This window comes from Suricata suricatta, chromosome X, assembly GCF_006229205.1.
Source record: "Suricata suricatta isolate VVHF042 chromosome X, meerkat_22Aug2017_6uvM2_HiC, whole genome shotgun sequence".
In the NCBI taxonomy this organism is placed as follows: domain Eukaryota; kingdom Metazoa; phylum Chordata; class Mammalia; order Carnivora; family Herpestidae; genus Suricata; species Suricata suricatta.
In genome coordinates, this window is record NC_043717.1 from 109448281 (window position 1) to 109467109 (window position 18829).

An 18829-nucleotide genomic window follows, 5' to 3' on the forward strand; every position below is an offset into this window, starting at 1 on the left:
CTACCCTCTGGGCCCAGTATTAGATGTCCCAGCAGACCCGTGGCCTTGGCTTTTGCACAACTGAAGTTTGCCTGAACAGAGCTTGCACATGTTCGAAGGAAAAATAGGTGGGCTTCTCGGTGGCAAGTACATCACGAAACCAGCAAAGTAGACGGATGGTTCCCTCCGAAGTGGCCTGCACTCGGGAGATGGCTGCACGGGCAGTGGGGCGGGGTGGGGTCACGCCACCTGCCTAGAAGCTCCATCTGGGGCAGAAAACTAATTGACGGAGTGATGAGGATGGGACCCTGGAGGCAGATGACCTGGGCCTTGCCTGGGTACCTCCAGGGAGACTGGGGGAAAGCGTGCTCCTTCCCAACATTTTGCTCCTTGCTGTTGCCACACATCGTGGCCCTTGAGGTCCCAACCCAAGCACTCATGGGACCCCTGGGGTGCTTGCCTTTCTGGGCTGGGTAGCTGACTCCACAGTGAGCCTTGTTTGTATTTGGGGCGGTCAGGAAGCCAGGGGCCTATCCTCACCACCTGCCTTTCTGGAGGCAATGATCACTGGAGAGAAGGCCAGCCGCTGGCCAAGAGCACTGGCTTCCTCACTGCCACCCTCGCCTAGCCCAGAGAGGCTGGCTGATCCTCGAGTCCCAGTAGCCACTTCTGTCACTCTATTTCTGATCCCTAGGGGAGGAGCTCAGGGTCCAGCCTGATGTTGGGTTCCTGCCTGGAATTTATACTCCGGGGAGAGCCCTAGCCAGGGTGGGAGGCGGGACCTGGCTGAATGACAGGCCTCTTTTTGCCAAGGGACAGCTCACATTTCCAGGGAAACCAGCCCTTCCTCATCAGGGCACCTCCTGTCCCCTCTAGGCATCGAGTAAGTGGGGGGGGGGCAAGAAAACACCTGGACTCCAGGCGGGGGCAAGAACTTTAGAGTGTAGAGAAAGGAGCAATGGAAGAGCTGTTAACTTCAACTCTGACAAAATAAGTCAAGGAAGACCAATGCCACTTAACATATATTTATTGAAATCTACTTGATGCAAGGCACTGTGCTAGATCTGGTTGGGGAATCAGACATGAAGGGTCACCCTGTCTTACAAGAGCTCACAATCTAACGGGTTGGGGGGGGGTGGGGAGGGCGAAGCTCTAGTGCAAGGCCGATTATAGTAAGTGCCATAAAACAGACAGGTTAAGGAGATCAAGGAGGGAGGAGAAAAAAGCGCCAACAAATGAAACGTGGACTGGAGCGGACAGTTACTGTTTTTACATATGCAAATAACATTAAATGCCAAGTTAAAAGAGAGCATTGCTAGTTTCCAAAATAAACAGCTAAACTGATACCATGTAAAGAAGCACAAAATGTAAGTATACTAGTAATAGAGAAATTTCTGGAAGTAGCGAGACACTTCCAAAATAAAGAACAGGGTGGGTATTGACCTAACTCATTTCAGGGGACACACATGGGGTCCGTACAGGAACACCTGGACAGAGACACTGGTCAAACTCACCGAGACTAAAAGGCATAGGTTTTCCCCGTCTGAGTGAACAGAGTACCACATTTAAACAGGCGTCTACGACAGTCAGGTGGGACTCGGCCAGGAACCCGAGTCGGGCAGAACATGAGGAAAACCAGCCACGTGATACTTCTCAGGAAGCAGCCAAGTGGTAAAAGGCAATTGACTCTTGATAGATTGCAAAAAGCAGAGACCCACTCAGGCTGCCTCAGTCCAGGGGAGTGTATGGGGGGGGGACACAAATGAACCGGTGAGGGCGGCTGCCAGCAATCCAAGAACAAAACGGGGCCTGGACCCCTGCAGGGTGCTGGATTTGAGGCATCTCAGAAGTGCTCAGCAGGAGCTCAGAGATCTTCAAGTTGGTGCCATCCATCAGATCAACTCTTCTACCTCATGGCTCCCTCTTCCTTCCAACACCACCGAGAAGCTTCTCTCCTTTTTCTCATTCGCACTTCACAGACGGAGAACCCGCAGGGCTCAGCCCGTCGTCTCCAGCCAGCCCTGAGGACCAGCTGCTGCCCTTGAGTCACGTGTCCAGTTCTGGTTTAATTAGTGTGGCCTGGAAGGGGGAGTGACGGTCACAGGGCTGAAGCCCAGAGCACGTGGAATGCCACCACTGTGAGAGAAAGGTACCCTCTGTGACGGGGGGGGGGCTCATTCTGGAAATGCAGAAGTGGGTACGACACAACTAATCAACACAGTTAATCTTAATAAGCAGCAAAAATGGTAAACAGGAACTTTCATTTAACAATTTCAGCAAGTATTCAAAACTGTAATAAAAGCACTGGAAGGTTTCTTTCAGAATATAAGAAAAGGATGTATTTCTAACTCGAGTCGGCATTCTATGTAACCCAACTGCTCTGCATTTCCCTTGCAAAAGAAAGACGTGTGATTAGAAAGAAAAAACGAAATGAGGTAGATACACAAATGCATAGACGAGCCCACACAATAGGAAGCTTGATCACATTTTGCATCTGACATAGCAGTAAACCCACAGAAGCCAAGGAAATCCTCCCCCAGGTTACTGGAGGCAAAAACGGAACTTGGCGCAACTACAGGACACACGTTAAAGCCACAGACTGCTTGCGCCGCACAGAGCACAGACTTCACCCGCAAACACAGTGACAAAGATGCGGTCTTTAGTGTTAACTCTAGAAGAGGGTTTGGGAGAAAACTACAGAATGGAGAATGGAAAAAGTGTCAAGGAGGGCAGTACAGGCGGCCAGGATGCCAAGATGCCATGTCCTGGCTGGGGAGAAAGGGAGCAGTGACGACGCTAGGTTCTGAGTTAATACTGTATCTGGATCCTTCATAAAACCTGACAGATGGCTAGTGAGCAAGCAAGAAATGGCAGAGCACTTCCAGCAAAAGCTGCCAGACTTGCCCCCTGTGAATGTCAAATTCCTTCCCAAATGACAGTGGTGTCAAACATGTCCTGACAGCTTCAAAAGAGAAAACTGATGCCGAAGGAAGCGGTGATTGCAGACACAGTTTCACAACTACCGCGAGAACTGAAGCCCACAGAGTAAGTGCCGTTGGCTTCTCTCCAGCCTGAGGGTCAGGGTGGAGACTTCACGGAGAGCCACTGTTGTGGCCTGGGGTGGGGGGGAGCCATTCCAGAGGACCTTCGGGCTGAGGTCACAGGGGTCACCACGGGACCCTGCTTCCCAGGATGGGGGCCTGCCGAGAAGCTGTGCCTCAGCCTCGGCAGGCCCGTCAGAAGCGTGCGCTTCCTCCGAGGGCCCTCGTGAGGCCCCCCCCCACCGAAGCAGGGCTGCTGGGAAGTCACAGCACGGCCCCAGCATGGCTGGTTTCTACCTGCGGGTTCTGCAGGCCACCGGGGGCCACGTTTCTGGCCAGGCCTTGCTGCTGTTCCTCCTGGGGGGAGGCTGTCGGAAGTCATAACCTGGCCCCGGATGACCAACTTCTATTTCTATGCCACACGGGCCATCAGAAGGGCATCGGTGCCCTCCAAACCCTTGTTTTATCGTGCCTCCTGGGCATGGCTGCTGCAAGTCACAGCCCAGACCTATGGTGGCCGACTTCTATAACAATGCCACACCGGGCATCGGAGGGGTACCGCTCCTCTGCGAGCCTTGGCTCTGTCGCTCCGCGGGCGTGGCTGTGGGAGGTAACATCAGAACATGTGGGTGAATTTCCCCCTAGTTGCCCAAACCGAAAGCCACCAAACTGACTTCTTTCTAGTTCCAGAGTCACTCTCTAGGAGGAGGATGCAATCCACATGACAGCATCGGTCAAGTGAGTCTTCTGGTGTTTGAGGAGATGTGTCTCGGGGGAGTCTGTTGCTCAGGCACTGAATCCATGCCGGGCATGGCCAAAGCTCCCAGGAGCTTGGAGGACAGCCAGCTGCAGCCAAGACCACATTTGGACCGCCCCATTGATCTAGTTGAGGCCCAGCCCTGCTGCTGCCAGGTAGGGCTATACTGAGGAACAGTCAGAATGTTCTGGCCAATCCGAGATGGAAGTTTCTCTTTCGTGTCTGAGTGGCCAGGTTGGATAGTCAAGTACTGCCCACAGACATGCAGAGTCCGCATCGTGGATGAGGAGAGAGCCTGCTTCTGTGGCCCATTCCCATCCAGCCTGCCCACCTGGGGCATCCACCTTCTGGTGGGGCAGGGCTTTCAACTTTTCACTTGTGATTAAAATTCTAGAAGAAAACATCATATCTAACCACTGGAGCAATGAAAGTTACGGCTTCACGGACAACGGTGAATGCCCGGATATGTAAAAATAAGAGCTCGCACAACAAAAATGTAATAAAACTGCTCCAAAGAGCAAAGCAATAAAACTGGAAAAGAGATCATCACAATCGATATAGAAAGGACTGCTGTATAAAGTCAATATGTCCAAAGGTAACTTGATAACTGGTCAAAGGAGATGAACGTACGGTTTGCATGCAAGGAAACAGGAACAGTATTTAAGTCATTGCACGAGAGAAAGAAGAGGAGACTACGAGTCAGGAGGCCTGGGTCCATCCCCAGTTCTGGCACTAACGAGCCATAGGATGACGGCAATACTTATGGCGATGACAGGAGATGACCTCCACTCAGCGCGTGCCTTCGGGCCATCCCAGTCCCCGCGAGGGACAGTCCTGGGATCACCCCTGTTTTACAGAGCCCGAAACAGAGGGCTGGCTCTGCAGGAGAGGCTACCATTCCCAAACAAGAGGCCGTCACCTTACACTTGAGTCCTGGAGATGTCCCTGTTACGGGGCTGCCCTCAGCTATTTAATTCTGAAGAAAACAGTACTGCTTGAGGACAAGACCTATTAGCCTGGAACAGACACCAACCGATGCTAGTTTTGGACACACGTGGAAGTCACCGGAATGAACTGGTTCAAGAAAAATGGATGCAAAAGAAATTTAACCCAGATTCAGTACTTATTCCTAAGAGTATGGCCTCACAATGACAAGTTACAGAGGCTTCAAAAAAGTCTCTTAAAGGTCACTGGAAAAAGCAAACACAACAAGTGGTTATGTTGCAGGGCTCCCGGACAAATTGAAGGAAAAAACAATTGTCCGAACGTTATATGAACAGGTACTTATGGCTCGGGAGGAAACTTCTAGCGAGAGCTTTGTGCAGGGATTGTCACAGTGCTACACGGCACACAGCTTGGATGAGTTGAAGCCACTGGATGTGCTTTGAAACTGTCGGATGACTCAAGAGGGGGCTGCGAGGCTGGGGAAGATGGTGAGGTCAGAGTTGCATGTGAGGCTTTAGGATAAAATGATCTTGTGGAACGCAGTGAGGAAAAACAGGTGACTTTTCTAAATTAATATATTATTCTATGTAGTATGTGATTTACAATATGTATGCATAATTGAATTAATAAATTAAATATTATAAGACATTTGAGTATTCTATTTACATCCCTAAAAATTTATAAATTCAAGTAGGCCAAACGACTCTGGGGCTATGTTCTCTCCAAGACAGCTGGGCTCATGTCACACCGAGGCCATCACTGAGTCGCTCCTAAGGGAGCGGCCTGGAGAAGAGGACCTGCGGGCCCCTCCACCCCCACCAGCAGGTTTCTCTTCTCCGCTCTTCCTGTTTCAAGGCCCGTGGATGTAAAATACCTTGCGGTACTTCCTGGCAGTTAAACTAGTCAAAATAAATTAGAATGTCGTAGAAGCAACTCTCCATAGGCAAAATGGGAAACGTGTGCACTTATAAATTGCTGGTGACGGTATAAATCGGTTTCAACCTTCTGGACGAGAACATACATAAGCCCTACAAAACTGTTCATCTCCTTTGACTCTGCCCTCCACTCTGGGGACTCATCCCCTGTGGGAAGCCGCTGCCAGCCACAGGGCTGTTGGCCTTAGGGCCTCATCTAGTCATGGTGGGTCGGCTGATGCTTCTGCAGCGCCGAGCGCCTCTTGAACACGCGGCCACACTCGCTGCACTCACAGCGCCTTGCTCCGCTGTGGGTCCTCCGATGGCGACTCAGGCCGGAGCTCCGCCGGAAGGCCTTCCCGCATTTGTCACATTCGTAGGGTTTCAGTCCACTGTGGATCCGCCGGTGCTTGATCAGGTCGGATGGCCCCCGGAAGGCCTTGCCGCAGTCGCCACAGCCATAAGGCCGCTCCCCGGTGTGGATGCGCTGGTGCTCCAGGAGGCTGGAGCTCTGCCGGAAGGCCTTCCCGCACTGGCCACACTCGTAGGGCTTCTCGCCTGTGTGGATCCGGCGGTGCTTGGTGAGCTCCGAGCTCCGTCGGAAGAGCTTGCCGCAGTGGGGACACCCGTACGGCTTGGCCCCACTGTGGATGCGCTGGTGTTCGGCCAGGCCGTTGACGCCCCTGAAGGACTTGCCGCAGTCGTCGCAGTCGAAGGGCAAGTGGCCCGTGTGCACACGCTGGTGCTTGAGGAGCTCCTGGCGATCCAGGAACTCCCTGCCGCACACCCTGCAGGCGAACGGCTTTTCGGAAGCGTGGAGCCTCTGATGGCGAAAGAGGTGGGTGCTCACCTTGAAGGATCGCCCGCACTCCTCGCACTCATATGGTTTCTCTCTGCTGTGGACGCGCAGGTGCTGGCTGAGGCCCGCATTCTTCTTGAACCTTTTCCCACACTCGTCACACTCGAAGGGCTTCGCCTCCCTCTCCATTTGCTCCCTTTCCTCCATGGCGTCTTCCAGGGCTCGGCTGGGCCCCGGCTGGGGCTCTGCGGCCACGTGGCTCTTCCGGTGCTCGTTGAACTCAGAGACACCCCTGAAGACCTTCCCGCAATCTCCACACTCCCAGCCCTTCTCCTCACTATGAATTCTCTGGTGCTGCACAAGGAGGACCTTGAGCCGAAAGGCGTCCCCACACTCTTTGCATGCAAAGTGATGTTCCATAGGCAGGTTCTGGAGGCTGCCCCCACTCCCCTTGGAGTCTCTGTTCTGTTTGCCCTCCGGGCTGGGTGTGCTGGCCATCGGGGAGCTTGTGGACGCCATCTCCTGTGGCTGAGCGTCTTCACCCATTCTCCGCTGTTGCCTCACCAAGATGCTTTCAGATTCGGGAACGACAAGATCCTGTACTCTGCAAGGGGAGGAAGGAAAGAGGTTACTTTCCTTTGTCAAGAATCCCATTCCTTCTGAGACAGCTGCTGAGCACGGGGCCCAGAGACCACGCAGCAAGCTGGCCGGTGCCCATCCAACCAGAAGCAAGGACTATAGAGGAAAGGGGCGGAAAGGTGTCATTACTGGATGCTCCCTACTAAAGGGGTGCTTAGGAGGGCTCCCCTTCTGTGACTGAGAAGCAGCCACACTCCCCCCCAAAGGCTCAGCTGGGCCTCCTCCACAATTTCTTCACATTGTCCAGGGTTCTCTGTCACTCAGCAGAATGCTTACCTCAGTGTGTATTCAGGGATGGCTCAGACGCCAGCGCCACGTGTCCCTGCCCCAGGTGAGGGCCGGGCGGGATTCAAACCAGGGACTCCTGCTCATGGAAAAGGAAAAGCGTTTTGGCAGCAAAGAGGCCATCAGAACACAGCCAGAGAGGGACACGGACTTCAAACACGAAACTTGTTTAGTCCACAAAGTGTAGCTTGACTGCGCCTGCAAGCAAGTCATACATCGGTGCCAAATGCCTTCCCCAAGGGCTGGCTCCCACCAGGAAATGGATGAGGCAGAGTCTGCGCCTACCTGGGCTGAGCGCCAGGTGCTCGTCCTGAAGAGCCGCTCTACCTGTCCCCCCGTTCACACTCCTCAGCGCCTGCAAACGGAACGCCCTACTGTTGTACAGCCCGCAATCCGGACTCGGCGGTCTCCTGTCTTAGGAACCCCCGCCCACATGCAGCCCTCAACAGGACATCAGGCCTTGCTGTACCAATCTCTCTCTCAACAGCAAACTGTAATAAAATGGCCGTGCAATTTGTGTGTAATTTATGATTGACTAAAAAAAAGTTTTCCAAATGACAGTGGCCACTTTGTTCTAACTTCTTTCCCAGTAAAAACTGAGGGGGCTTCTTTCCATGCCCTCAGGAGTTGGGAGGGAGCCCTGCCAATTTGAAATGTTGAGGGTTAGCAGCCCCTCTGTGTTTTCTTACAGCTGATCCCTGGGGTGGGCGGCATAAGCCCCGGGAAGGCGAGCTTGTGCAGGGCTAACCCAGCTGCCCCTCATCCCACACTTGGCTGCACAGAGCCGTGCAGCTGTGAGGAAGCTGGTGGAAGGCTCAGGGGCATCCTCACCCACGCAGGTCACATTCCTGTGTTACACCGGTGTCCTCTGCTCAGCGTCCAGGCTCAGCCACTCCCTTTCTGTGAGGTACTGGGCCACGTCATCAAATGTCACTGAATCCTGTAAGAATTCCCAAGGATAAGCAGTCCTTCTATGCATTCTAGAACGAGGCAGGGGCAGCACTAGTAACAGCAGGGATAAGAGGTGAAGGTCTGGAGTGGATGTGTATCACTTGCATGGAGAGCTAAGCACAAGCTTCAAGGAATCCCAGAAAGAGAAACCTAACCAAGCACCAGAAGACGTGGGCCATGGCCTTGGCCTTGGTCTCCCACTGTCTTTCTCAAGAGACCCCAGTTCAGTCACTTTCCTGGATTGGAATGCACCTCCCCCACCAGAATAATAGGAATTACAAGCCCAGCAGGCACCCATTTCTTGGTAGACTCTGAGGAGGCCAGCACAGGGATGGAAGGCAGCAGCAGGGGTTCAAGTCCTGTAGGACGTCATGCTGGGAAAAGAGGTAGAGGCTAAGGCCAGACTCAGGGAGCAGTGGCAGATTCCCAAGCCAGGCAGGGGGAAGCACAGCTCACCTGAGCCTCAAGGATCTCAAGAGGGCCTGCCAGGACCTGGTTTCGTGGGGGTCCATCCTAGGGAAGGGCAAGACCCTGGGGAGGGCAGAGCTAAGGAAAGTGAAAAGAGCCATGAGCGACAGCAGCTCTGTCTGTGGGTGACCTAGGACGAGACTAGTGACTTCCTTTTCCCTGGTTTTAAATCTTATTCAGTTTTCTCTTGCACAGCAGCTGAGTGACAAGCCAGAGCCATGGGTATGCCTAAGAAAACACACCCCGAACAGTGGAGGAAAGTAGGCAGGCCAGACGGAACACAGACAAAACTAATGAATGTTGGCCCAGGAACAGCGCCGAGAACAGAGACACCTATGGAGCACGGTAGCGAGATGAACTCTCCGAGACAGGCCGCCACAGGGTCTCCTAGCAGCCAGCCTCAGAGAGGTCAGGGCTCACACTGCCCAGGAAGCAGGCATCCCCAAAAGAGTATGAGAAGAAAAAACTGACAAGTGAGAGATCTTTCGGACTTTGTAGGGGAAACAGAAAAACCAGATCGGGCCACTGGAAGCAAGACAGGCGATGTCTTCTTGACCAGAAGCAAGGCTCGTTAGAGGCATTACCCTACTCAGCTGAAACAATGACCTAGGGGACAGTGAGACAGATGCAGACAAAATCATTTCTGTGGTATGTCTGACAACATGAAAAGTTGAACGAAATAGCTGGAAAAAGAAGCCTCAAAGAAAAGATCTTCAAACACCATGCTGCTAAATAAAAGATCTGAATGGTATGTACAATTTCACTTTTTCTTTCAGATAGCTAAATATGTGAAATATTGTCATTAAAATACCACAAATGTGTATGCATCATAGGCCTCCCATTTCAGTGAGTTCAAAGGAACAGGATCATAGTTGCTGTTCGGATGTTAAGTCAATTCAATTCAACCCAGACCTGACTGGGCTGAGCTTTTCCAGTAGCTCAAGGAGTAGAAAACCCAGATACACCAGAAAGACTTTCACACAAAATTAGATATTGTAGTAAAAGGGATAAACAGAGACTTCCACTTCTGGCCATGGATAGAGTAACAAGGAACAAACAACATCCTGTCATAAACAGGTAGACAACTGGACAAAATAGCTGTGAAATAAGTTTTCGGACGCTGGATAGCAGGAAGTGCTGGATCATGATCCCAACAGAAGAAAAACGGAGATGAGCCTTATCATGGCCTTGACTCTGCCTGGAGGCAGCTGACAGACTGAGGGTGCAGGGAAGAGGGGCTCAAACAGAGCTTGGTGGCTCCATCACACACAGATTAGCATTTGGGGCAGCTGATGTAGCTAGAAGCTGCAGAACAGAGTTCCAGAAAGGAGGGAGCTACACAGAAAAAAGGAGCTCCAAACAAAATCAGCAGAAGGCTCCCCTTGAGCTTTTCCTAACTCCTAAGCCACGCATGCATAGTAAATCTCCCATAGAGTAGGAAAAGAATGGCCAGGAAGCTTTAAGCTGAACAATTTCCAGGACACACAAAGGTAGGGAGACGGTCAGGGTCCAGCCAGCCAGGGTAGAGGGTCCTCAGTCATCACCAGGGGCAGTCAGTATACAATCAGACGGACCGTGCCTTGCAGTTCAACTGACTGACCCCTGGAGCCACAGCTACCCTCAACCTACTCTAGAAAGGCTTAGAAACAGGCTTCAATGTGATGAAGCTGTTCCATAAACAACTACCTTCCAAAAGGAAGTCCAACACTTCTCAGCAATATAATCTCTAAGATGTCCAACATCCATAAAAGAATTCCTGTGATGCCAAGAAGCAGGAGAATGTGACCAAGGGCAAGGAAAATTATGTCAATAGAAACACTCAAAAATGATTACTTGTATAACCTACAGACAAGGATGACAGTTTAACTATGGATAAGTATTGAAAGAAAAATGGAAACATAATGAAAAAATGGACAATATAAACAAGATCCAAATGGGACTTCTGGAGGTGAAAACTATGACAGTTAAAATAAAATTTCACTGGATGTGATTAGCAGCAGATTAGACACTGATTCCCCCCATCCCCCAATATTAGAAAAATTGAGGACATAACAATAGAAACTATCCCAAGTGAAGATCAGAAAAAAAGATATTTAAAAAAGTCTCAGTGACCTGGGGATAACAGAAAATCGCCTAACACATGTGATTGGAATCTGAGAAGACGAGAAGAGGGAAAAAGATAAAAATATACTTGAAGAAATGATGGCTGAAAAATTTTCCAAATTTGATGAGAACTAGATCCAAGAATCCCAACCAATCCATACACAGACTAAACACACAGACAAAACCGAAAAACCACACGCATACACCAAAACACATCATAATGAAATTGCTGAAAACTAGTGATAAAGAGAAAATCTTAGAGCAGCAGGGTTTGTGTGTGTAGAAACCTGTTCTTTACGGAAGCACAAAGATAAGAGTAACTTCTTATCAGAAAATTTGGAAGCCAGCAAACAACTGAATGACATTTTTGAAGTGGTAAAGGAAAAAATCGCTGTCAACCTAGAGTTCTACATTCAGGGAAAATAGCATTCAAAAATGAAGGCAAATAAAAACTTTTTCAGCCAAAAAGCTAAATTGGTCACCGGGAGACCTGTACTATGAGACATATTTAAAAAAAATTTTTTATTTAATTTTGAGAGAGAGAGAGAGAGAGAGAGAGAGGGAGAGCGAGCGAGAGAAAAAAACGAGCACTCAAGCAGGGGAAGGGCAGACAGGTGGGGGGGGGCAGAGGATCTGAAGCAGGTTTTATGCTGACATCAGAGACCCTGACGCGGGGCTTGAACTCACAAACCATGAGATCTTGACCTGAGCTGAAGTCATATGTTTAAACCACTGAGCCACCCAGGCGTTCCCTGTATCACGGACATATTAAGGAAAGTTCTTCAGGTGAAGGAAAATGGAAACCTGAATCTACACAAAGGAATGAAGAACACCAGGAATGTAAATATGTGAGGAAATAGAAAACAATTTTACCTCTTTTATTTTTATTTATATTTATTTTGAGAGAGAGACAGACAAGCAGGGTGGGGCACAGGGAGAGGGGAGAGACAGAATCCCCAGCTGGCTCCACACCATCAGTGCGGGGCCCAGTGCAAGGCTCGAACTCACCAACTCGAACTCACCTGAGCCAAAACCAAGAGTTGGATGCTTAACCGTCTGAGCCACCCAGACACTCCCTACTTTATTATTATATCTTTAAAAAACAACCAATCATTTAAAACAATAATAATATTAAGGTGTTGTGCGGTTTTATACCATATGTGGAAGTAAAACACATGCTTGTGTGTTTCAGGAAGCTCTCCAAGACTCTGACGCATGCTAATAAGCCAGTAGTGGACATAAAACACAAGTCTAAAAAATCATCTAAAAGAATAAAGGTAAAGAAACAAAGGAACAAGAATAGATGGGACAAAAAGAAACAAACAGTAGGATGGCAAACTTAAATCCAACCACATGGGTAATTAAATTAAATATAAATGAACTAAACCCTCCAACTGAAAGGCAGAGGTTATTAGACTGCATTAAAAAACAATACTCGACTCTATGCTATCTATAAGAAACTTCACATATAAAGGCCTTAAATGTAAAGCCATAGATAGGTAAAGAGTAAAACAGTGGAAAACAATACACTACAGGTCTAAATAATCCCAATGACTAAAATAAGAGGAGAGGGTGAATGGTGAATGTGGCAGTGTTTGGGAAACCTTACTGAAGAGTCCTAGAACTCAGAGCAGGAAGAAAACCGGAAAGCTTGAACACAAAATCAACAAGTGGTAGGAAACAAGAAAAAAAATGCCAAAAAAAAAAAAAAGTCAACAGGTGGTCAATATGGATGACATGCAGATTACAAAAATGCAAATCCTTCATAGGAGATGTAGACAGTAACCGTTTATTTAAAACTCCAAAGAGAGTAGGGGAAGGGGAGTGACTAGCTTAGTATATATTTGCATTTTAGGAGGAAAAAAAAGGAATAAATGGAGTGACTTGTAGCTGAAATGAGCACACCTATACTGTAACGTGTGCCACAGTGGGGTAGAGTTAGAGCTTAGAAAGGTCTTCTGCTTTCTGTTTCTGCAACATGTGAATTTTTAGTGACCAAGCTGTATTTCTTTGGTTATCAGAAAAGAATACAAATTTTAAAAGATCTGGGTAGACTTTAGATAAGAAAGATGCTCAGCATGCAAGAGGGCAGGGCTGAGGCCAAAGAGACAATGGGGAACGACCCTGGAAGCTGAGCAACATCCTGAGATACTCCCATGGTCAAGGTGGATACAGAGGAGAGGGCTGACAGGAATGTCTGGGCAGTTCCAGAAAGCTCAGAGAGAGGACCGTGGGATTGGGACTTCCTGGGCTCGTCTCCCCGGGGTTCTCAGTGTCACCAGGGTAGGGCCCCCTCTGAGCAGTTGGATTATTCCTGGTATATATATTTGATGTCTAGTTTGACTTTGGATTCCAATACAAAACAAATTGGTCAGAGATTATTTACACAACTCATTTAAAAAGGCCTTAACTCCTCACAAAGACCCTGGCCCAGGCCACCAGGCCCAAATCCTGCATCCGGCATCTCGGTCATTCCTTCAAGACATTCCGGCATTCATTCTGTCCTAAATATGATGAGGTGATGCCACTCAGGGCTCTGAACACGCCACAGGAGGTTCCTTCTAAGAATTTAGGCCTCATTCAAGTGTCACCTCTTTAAAGCGTCTTCACTCTCCAGCCCTATCACGATTTACTCATAACACTTTTCACTACCTAAAAATCCTCCTGTTATTACCTGACTCCCCAGGAGACATGTCACCTCCCACAGGAGGGAGACCTGCTCTTTCTTGGTCACTCCCGGAGCCCCCAGCATCTCCAGGAGCCCCTGGCACTGAGCAGACAGGGGATAAACTGTGGGGGCACGGGCGTGTTAAATGGCTCAAACCTTCAGTTACGGAGAACCTATGTGTTTGCTACTGTGCTTCTCCCTTCACATAATTTCATCATTGCAACCTATAGTCATTATCACCTCCATTTTACACTGAAGGGACTCATGGATCTGAGAGCTGAAGTAACTCACCTAAGGTCCAGCTCCCAAGGTTTAAGACTTTTTGAGCCACGCCAGAGAAAAGAAATAGGCAGCCCTCTACCACCAGGCCATATCCAGAGAACAGGCAATTACTGAATGTCCTCATAGCCTAATGGTATAAATGGTTTTGGGGACTGACTTTAGAATATATTTTTAAGTTTATTTATCTATCTATTTGAGAGGGAGAGCAAGCACATGCAGGGGAGGGGCGGGGGGGGGCGTGGAAAGAGAGACAGAGAGAGAATCCCAAGCAGTCTCCACGCAGTCAGCACTGCGCCCGAAGCAGAGCTCAATCTCACAAACTGGGAGCTCAAGACCTGAGCTTAGAAATCAAGAGTCAGATGTTTAATGGAATGAGCCGCCCAGGAGTCTCGGGGATGGTCTTTAAATCATCCTATTGACAGAGCATCACAGACCCCCCACTGAGCAGCAGACACACACACAGCACTCTCTCCCTCATACACCCTCACACACAGTTCCTCCAGCCACCCATGTTTAATGGAGCAAATCCTCCTGAAGTGTTCCATTTAATTGAGTGGATCCTACCAAAGTGTTTTTACTTAAGTGGCATGATTAACTGTTGAAGTCCTAAAGCCGCAACCCCCAAGTGAATTATTAATTATCCTTTCCCGTGTAGCAACAGGAGTGGCCCTTCCTGTACCAGGCTTGCCCAGGGGACCTAACCTGAGAGAACTTCAGATCATCACCCACAGTAACAGAGCTCGCGGACGTACAGAGATCATTTAAAAAGTGCTCATAAAAGCAGGAGGGAAAAAGCAGCGAACCCTGCTTTCACAAAAGGAGTTAAATTCTGCATAAGAAACCAAGTGTAGTGGGTAAAACCATTAAGAGAAAGAAAGGAAGATATCAAAAAAGAAAAAGATGCAGGGGCGCCTGGGGGGCTCAGTCAGTTAAGCAGCTGACTTCAGCTCAGCTTATCATCTCAGAGTTTGTGAGTTCCAGCCCCACATCGGGCTCTCTGCTGCCAGCACAGAGCCTGGTTCGGATCCTCTGACCCCATCTCTCTGCTCCTCCCCCACTTGCAGGCTTTGTCTGTCTCTCTCAAAATAAATAAATAAACTTAAAAAAAGATAAAATGCGTATTAATCACACTGCAGTTAAAAGTAAAATTATCATCAATCCCAAAGATCATCTGATCATTTAGAAGCCATGTTGTACAACTGCTCTACTTTGAAATGGTAGAAGTAATCTGTAAAAGAAGCCAGACACTGTGACAAAAGTGACAAATACAGATGTCCACTGCCTTCCAAAGGTGGACCTTCAGGGGTCAAGATCAATTCCAGGAAGAATACGAAAACCACAGTAATGGACCTGATGGATGCAGAGGATAATGCTGACCTTGACTATAAGGCATTTGTATTCACCTAAATCGCATGAGGTACACTCCTATACTCACCTGGGATATGGCAGTTTGGAGAAAGATTATCAGAAAACAAATCTCTGCCTCTTATATGAATAATATGATCTTCCTTCTTTTAAGTGGGATCTGAAGTGTAGTCTACTGACTATATGCTCCCCGAGAGCGAAGCCCCACCAAAGGGGGGTTGCAGACCCCGCCCCCGACGCTGCAGCTGCTGGCTGAACACAGGGAGGTCCTCTTGATGCTAACCCCGTGCCTGACGATCTGAAAACTCACGTGTCCTCCAACATGCGAGCTCCCGTGAGTGCAGAAACAGCCCAGGTAAGTACTTTAGACAGCGATGTAAATTTTCATCACCTTATTTAAAGAGAATTTTCTGTAGAGAACCAGAAACATTCAGAGAACCACAATAATCATTCCACTCTGTCTGATATGAAAGAACGGATATTAAGAGTTGAATTCAACGGAGACAAAAAACAACCCATGTCAAAAAAAAAAGTACTGAATAATTAGGTGTCTTCTGGTTGTGTTTGAGGTCAGAATCCCTCCTCAGGATGCACATCTGGCTAATGGTAAAGGTCGCTTCTGAGCCTAAAAGATCAGTGTTTGACCAAGTCTATGGCACAGAGAACCATGCAATCGCCGCAGCAGGTACCGGTTTTCCCTGCACAGTGCAGCCGGGGTGAGGTACCAAGGCCACCCAAACTAGATCGATCTGGCAACTTCCAGAAACTTCTAAGGGGTGTCAGAAATACACGGACTCCACGAAACATCTAAATAAGGACCTGTAGCAGAATGTCCTTAGGCCCTGGAAGACCACAGGTACCTCATGGTGTCCAGTTCAGTTCTGGGCCAGAGCAAAAATGCCCTGGAGGGTGTGTCTGTAGGTCAGACAAGAGACCTTGCTCTTTAGCATCTAATTCAGATGGGTGCCTGCAGCTTTCTGTCCCATTCAAATGATTACCTAGATTCCCAATTCTCCTTATTAGATATCTATTTTCCTTTGAGTTTCATTGCTTAGATTGAGAATTGTCTCTGGGCAAAGATGGGTTAGTGACCCTGATGTACATGAAAATACAAGCACTTCTGGAATGGAAAGGATATTTCGCACCATCTTGCTTCCTCACCCGTGGGGCTAACAGCAAGCCCAGCTCTAAGGACAGCAGATGTGGTCTATGAACACCCAGACTTACCCAAAAGAGACAAACAGGGATGGCTCATTGTGTCTTGGGACAATTCTGAGCAATAAGTCAGGCAGGGAAAGGTCCCACCTGTTAGACTGAAATAATTTGGCGGGACAGAAGCAGACTTGGATTCACCTTCTGGGAACACGTCTTTCTGGGTCATGGCTACTTAACCAAAGGACGGCCCGAGAAAACGCACACTGCTGAGATCCGGCTCCACCCTGGCCAGGCAAGGCCCGGACGCTGAACCGAGCCTCTGGGCAGGAGCTGAGCCTGGCCTTCATGTGCCGTCCACTTGTCTCATCAGGATGTGGCCATGAAGGCCTTATTTGGGCCCAGCCAGTACCGTGCGAGCACGCTGCTGCTGGAAGCTGCAGAATCCTAAAGGGCCAAGAGAGGTTGTTTCACCAGGAAAGTCTGTTTCTCTCGGGATGTTTGTGTCTGTGTGTGTCTTTTTCCGTGTGCGTGGGCGGGACGCATCTGGGCCCATCTTCCCCGGTTTTCCTTTCGTGCTTTGCCTGGGCACCTGTCCCTCTCCGTTTAGGTTTCCGTTTTCTTTCCCTTCTATAAAAAGCCAGAAGGTAGACCAGAAGGGGATTTTGTAGTGTTTGTTGTACTTAACTGAGGAAAGGTTTATGTTGCCCTCTCTGCAAAAAGATGCATGGCATCTTACTAAAAATCAAAATAAATTGTGAAGTTTGGATTCATTTAGGTTGCATTGCCCTGGATATGAAAGGTTCTACATGGGTATGGGGGGCCACTCATTTGGGGAGCCCAGGCAGGTTAGGAGCAGGCCCGGATCAGTGCGTTAGAACCCCAGCTTGGGGTCTGCTGAGAACTCACAGGGCAGAGTAGCGGGTATGAGTGGGGCCAAGGAATCTGCATTTTCAACCAGCACTCCGGGGACTGGCATGTGGAGCTGCACTTTGTTAGTACTGGGCCTGACTAGAAGCTGGAGTCTTCCTAACCTCTGGCACTCAGCAGACAGGATTCCGGCCTGTGAGCCTCTACTATGGGATCTTACTGTCTGTGCTGATTGTCCGACTTCTGGGAAAAGAATTCACACTTTCTAGTGATTTTCCAAGGGGTCACTCACCCAAAGAAGGCTACAAATCACTGCTCATCAGGATTCTAAACATAGATCCAGGGACATTTTTGGGGACTGGACTGGACTGTGCATGGTGCCATGCAAGCTGCTTCTACTTAAAGGCTCAATGGGGGAGCGAGGATGGGGAATGGGGTAAGGCGGCATCAGTACGCAGAGGGGGTGCTGTTCTGGAAATCACATCTGAAATCCTTTGGTAAAGGAAAAATGTCGGGTCTGAGGTTTAAGAGAAAATATTTCACTGACCAAGGAGACTGGAGGGGGCTGGCAGTCAGTCTGGGCCAATGCTGGCTGGAGGGTGTCAGTTGGAACAGGGTGGGACCTCCGGGAAGAGGGCCAGGATTTGGGGGGAGGGTGTTTGAATGCGACCATGGGCTTTGGGCCACAGGCAAGCGTGTGTTTGTGGGGGTAGGATGGAAAAAAACATGTAATTAATCACCCAAATATAGACTAGAGAAGGCGGCAAAGGAGTTTAAGGGGGGGGCACAGTAGCAGGAGATGTGGCCCCCCAAGATGGGCGACAGAAAAAGCCCTGTTCAGACCCAGAGCCTGGAGCTCACCTTCACCAAACAAGGGCTGCCCCCCCCCCCCCGTCCCGCCTTGCGCTCCCTCACAGTTCTTGGGCTCTGTGCTATTGCCCCCTACCTCCCCGCCACCCTGAGGCTCAACCCCCACCCAAAAGAAAAGGAGGAACTCCATCAGCAGGAACGGTCCCCAGCTCATCCACCAGCGCCCCCGACTGCGGCTCAGCCCCTCCCCCAGACCGGGGAAAAGCCCTTTAACCTTCCCAACGCCCCCCTCCCCCTTAGCCTCCATTGCGCTGGGGCAGGGGTCCCCTCCTTCCCATAATGACCAGTTCCCACTTCCTAGTGTCCCCTCAAAAGCAGCGTAGGCCTCAACACATCTGTGATTCCCGCTCCGACCGCCGGCCCCCGCGAGAAGGCCTTCGGGCCTCCTCGTACCCGCCATCTGGGGCTCGTCCTTCACTCTGGATGGCCTCAGGGCCGAGCGGGCCCAGAGACGCCCCCCAAAACGCCTGGGCGCCCCCCACCGCACACTCTGCGGAACACTCACCCTAGCTCCGCGCACTCTCCCAGGCCGTCCCCCTGCGAATCCTCCCGTGGCCCAAGCGGTCAGCCCAATCCTGCACACCCTCCTGCGCCCTGCGCACATCCTCCCGGGGCCCTCACGCTCACCCTGGTCCCGTGGCGGCCGACGCGCGGACCTTGGCGGAGCGGCGTTGGCGCGGCCCAGGCAGGCCCGGCGTGGCAGGAAACGCCACGGAGCCGCCCGCGCCCGGCTCAGACCAG

General features: G+C 50.0%; 1 protein-coding gene across 12 annotated transcripts; it reads right to left on the minus strand.

Annotated features, from left to right (window-relative positions):
• Positions 1-988: 988 nt before the first annotated feature.
• Positions 989-18823, minus strand: ZNF275 (zinc finger protein 275). Of its 12 annotated transcripts, XM_029929797.1 has the most exons (8): positions 18716-18823; positions 16761-16795; positions 15507-15606; positions 8767-8856; positions 8191-8299; positions 7645-7714; positions 7351-7438; positions 989-7039 (listed from the first exon to the last, which is right to left on the minus strand). In XM_029929797.1, the coding sequence occupies exon 8, from the start codon at positions 6979-6981 to the stop codon at positions 5854-5856; it is 1128 nt and encodes a 375-aa protein (XP_029785657.1). In that variant the 5' UTR covers positions 6982-7039; positions 7351-7438; positions 7645-7714; positions 8191-8299; positions 8767-8856; positions 15507-15606; positions 16761-16795; positions 18716-18823; the 3' UTR covers positions 989-5853. The 12 variants fall into 12 exon arrangements, with proteins under 12 accessions (XP_029785657.1, XP_029785660.1, XP_029785659.1 ...); XM_029929800.1 differs by lacking the exon at positions 16761-16795 and having other exon boundaries at positions 15507-15587; XM_029929799.1 differs by lacking the exon at positions 16761-16795.
• Positions 18824-18829: the final 6 nt, after the last annotated feature.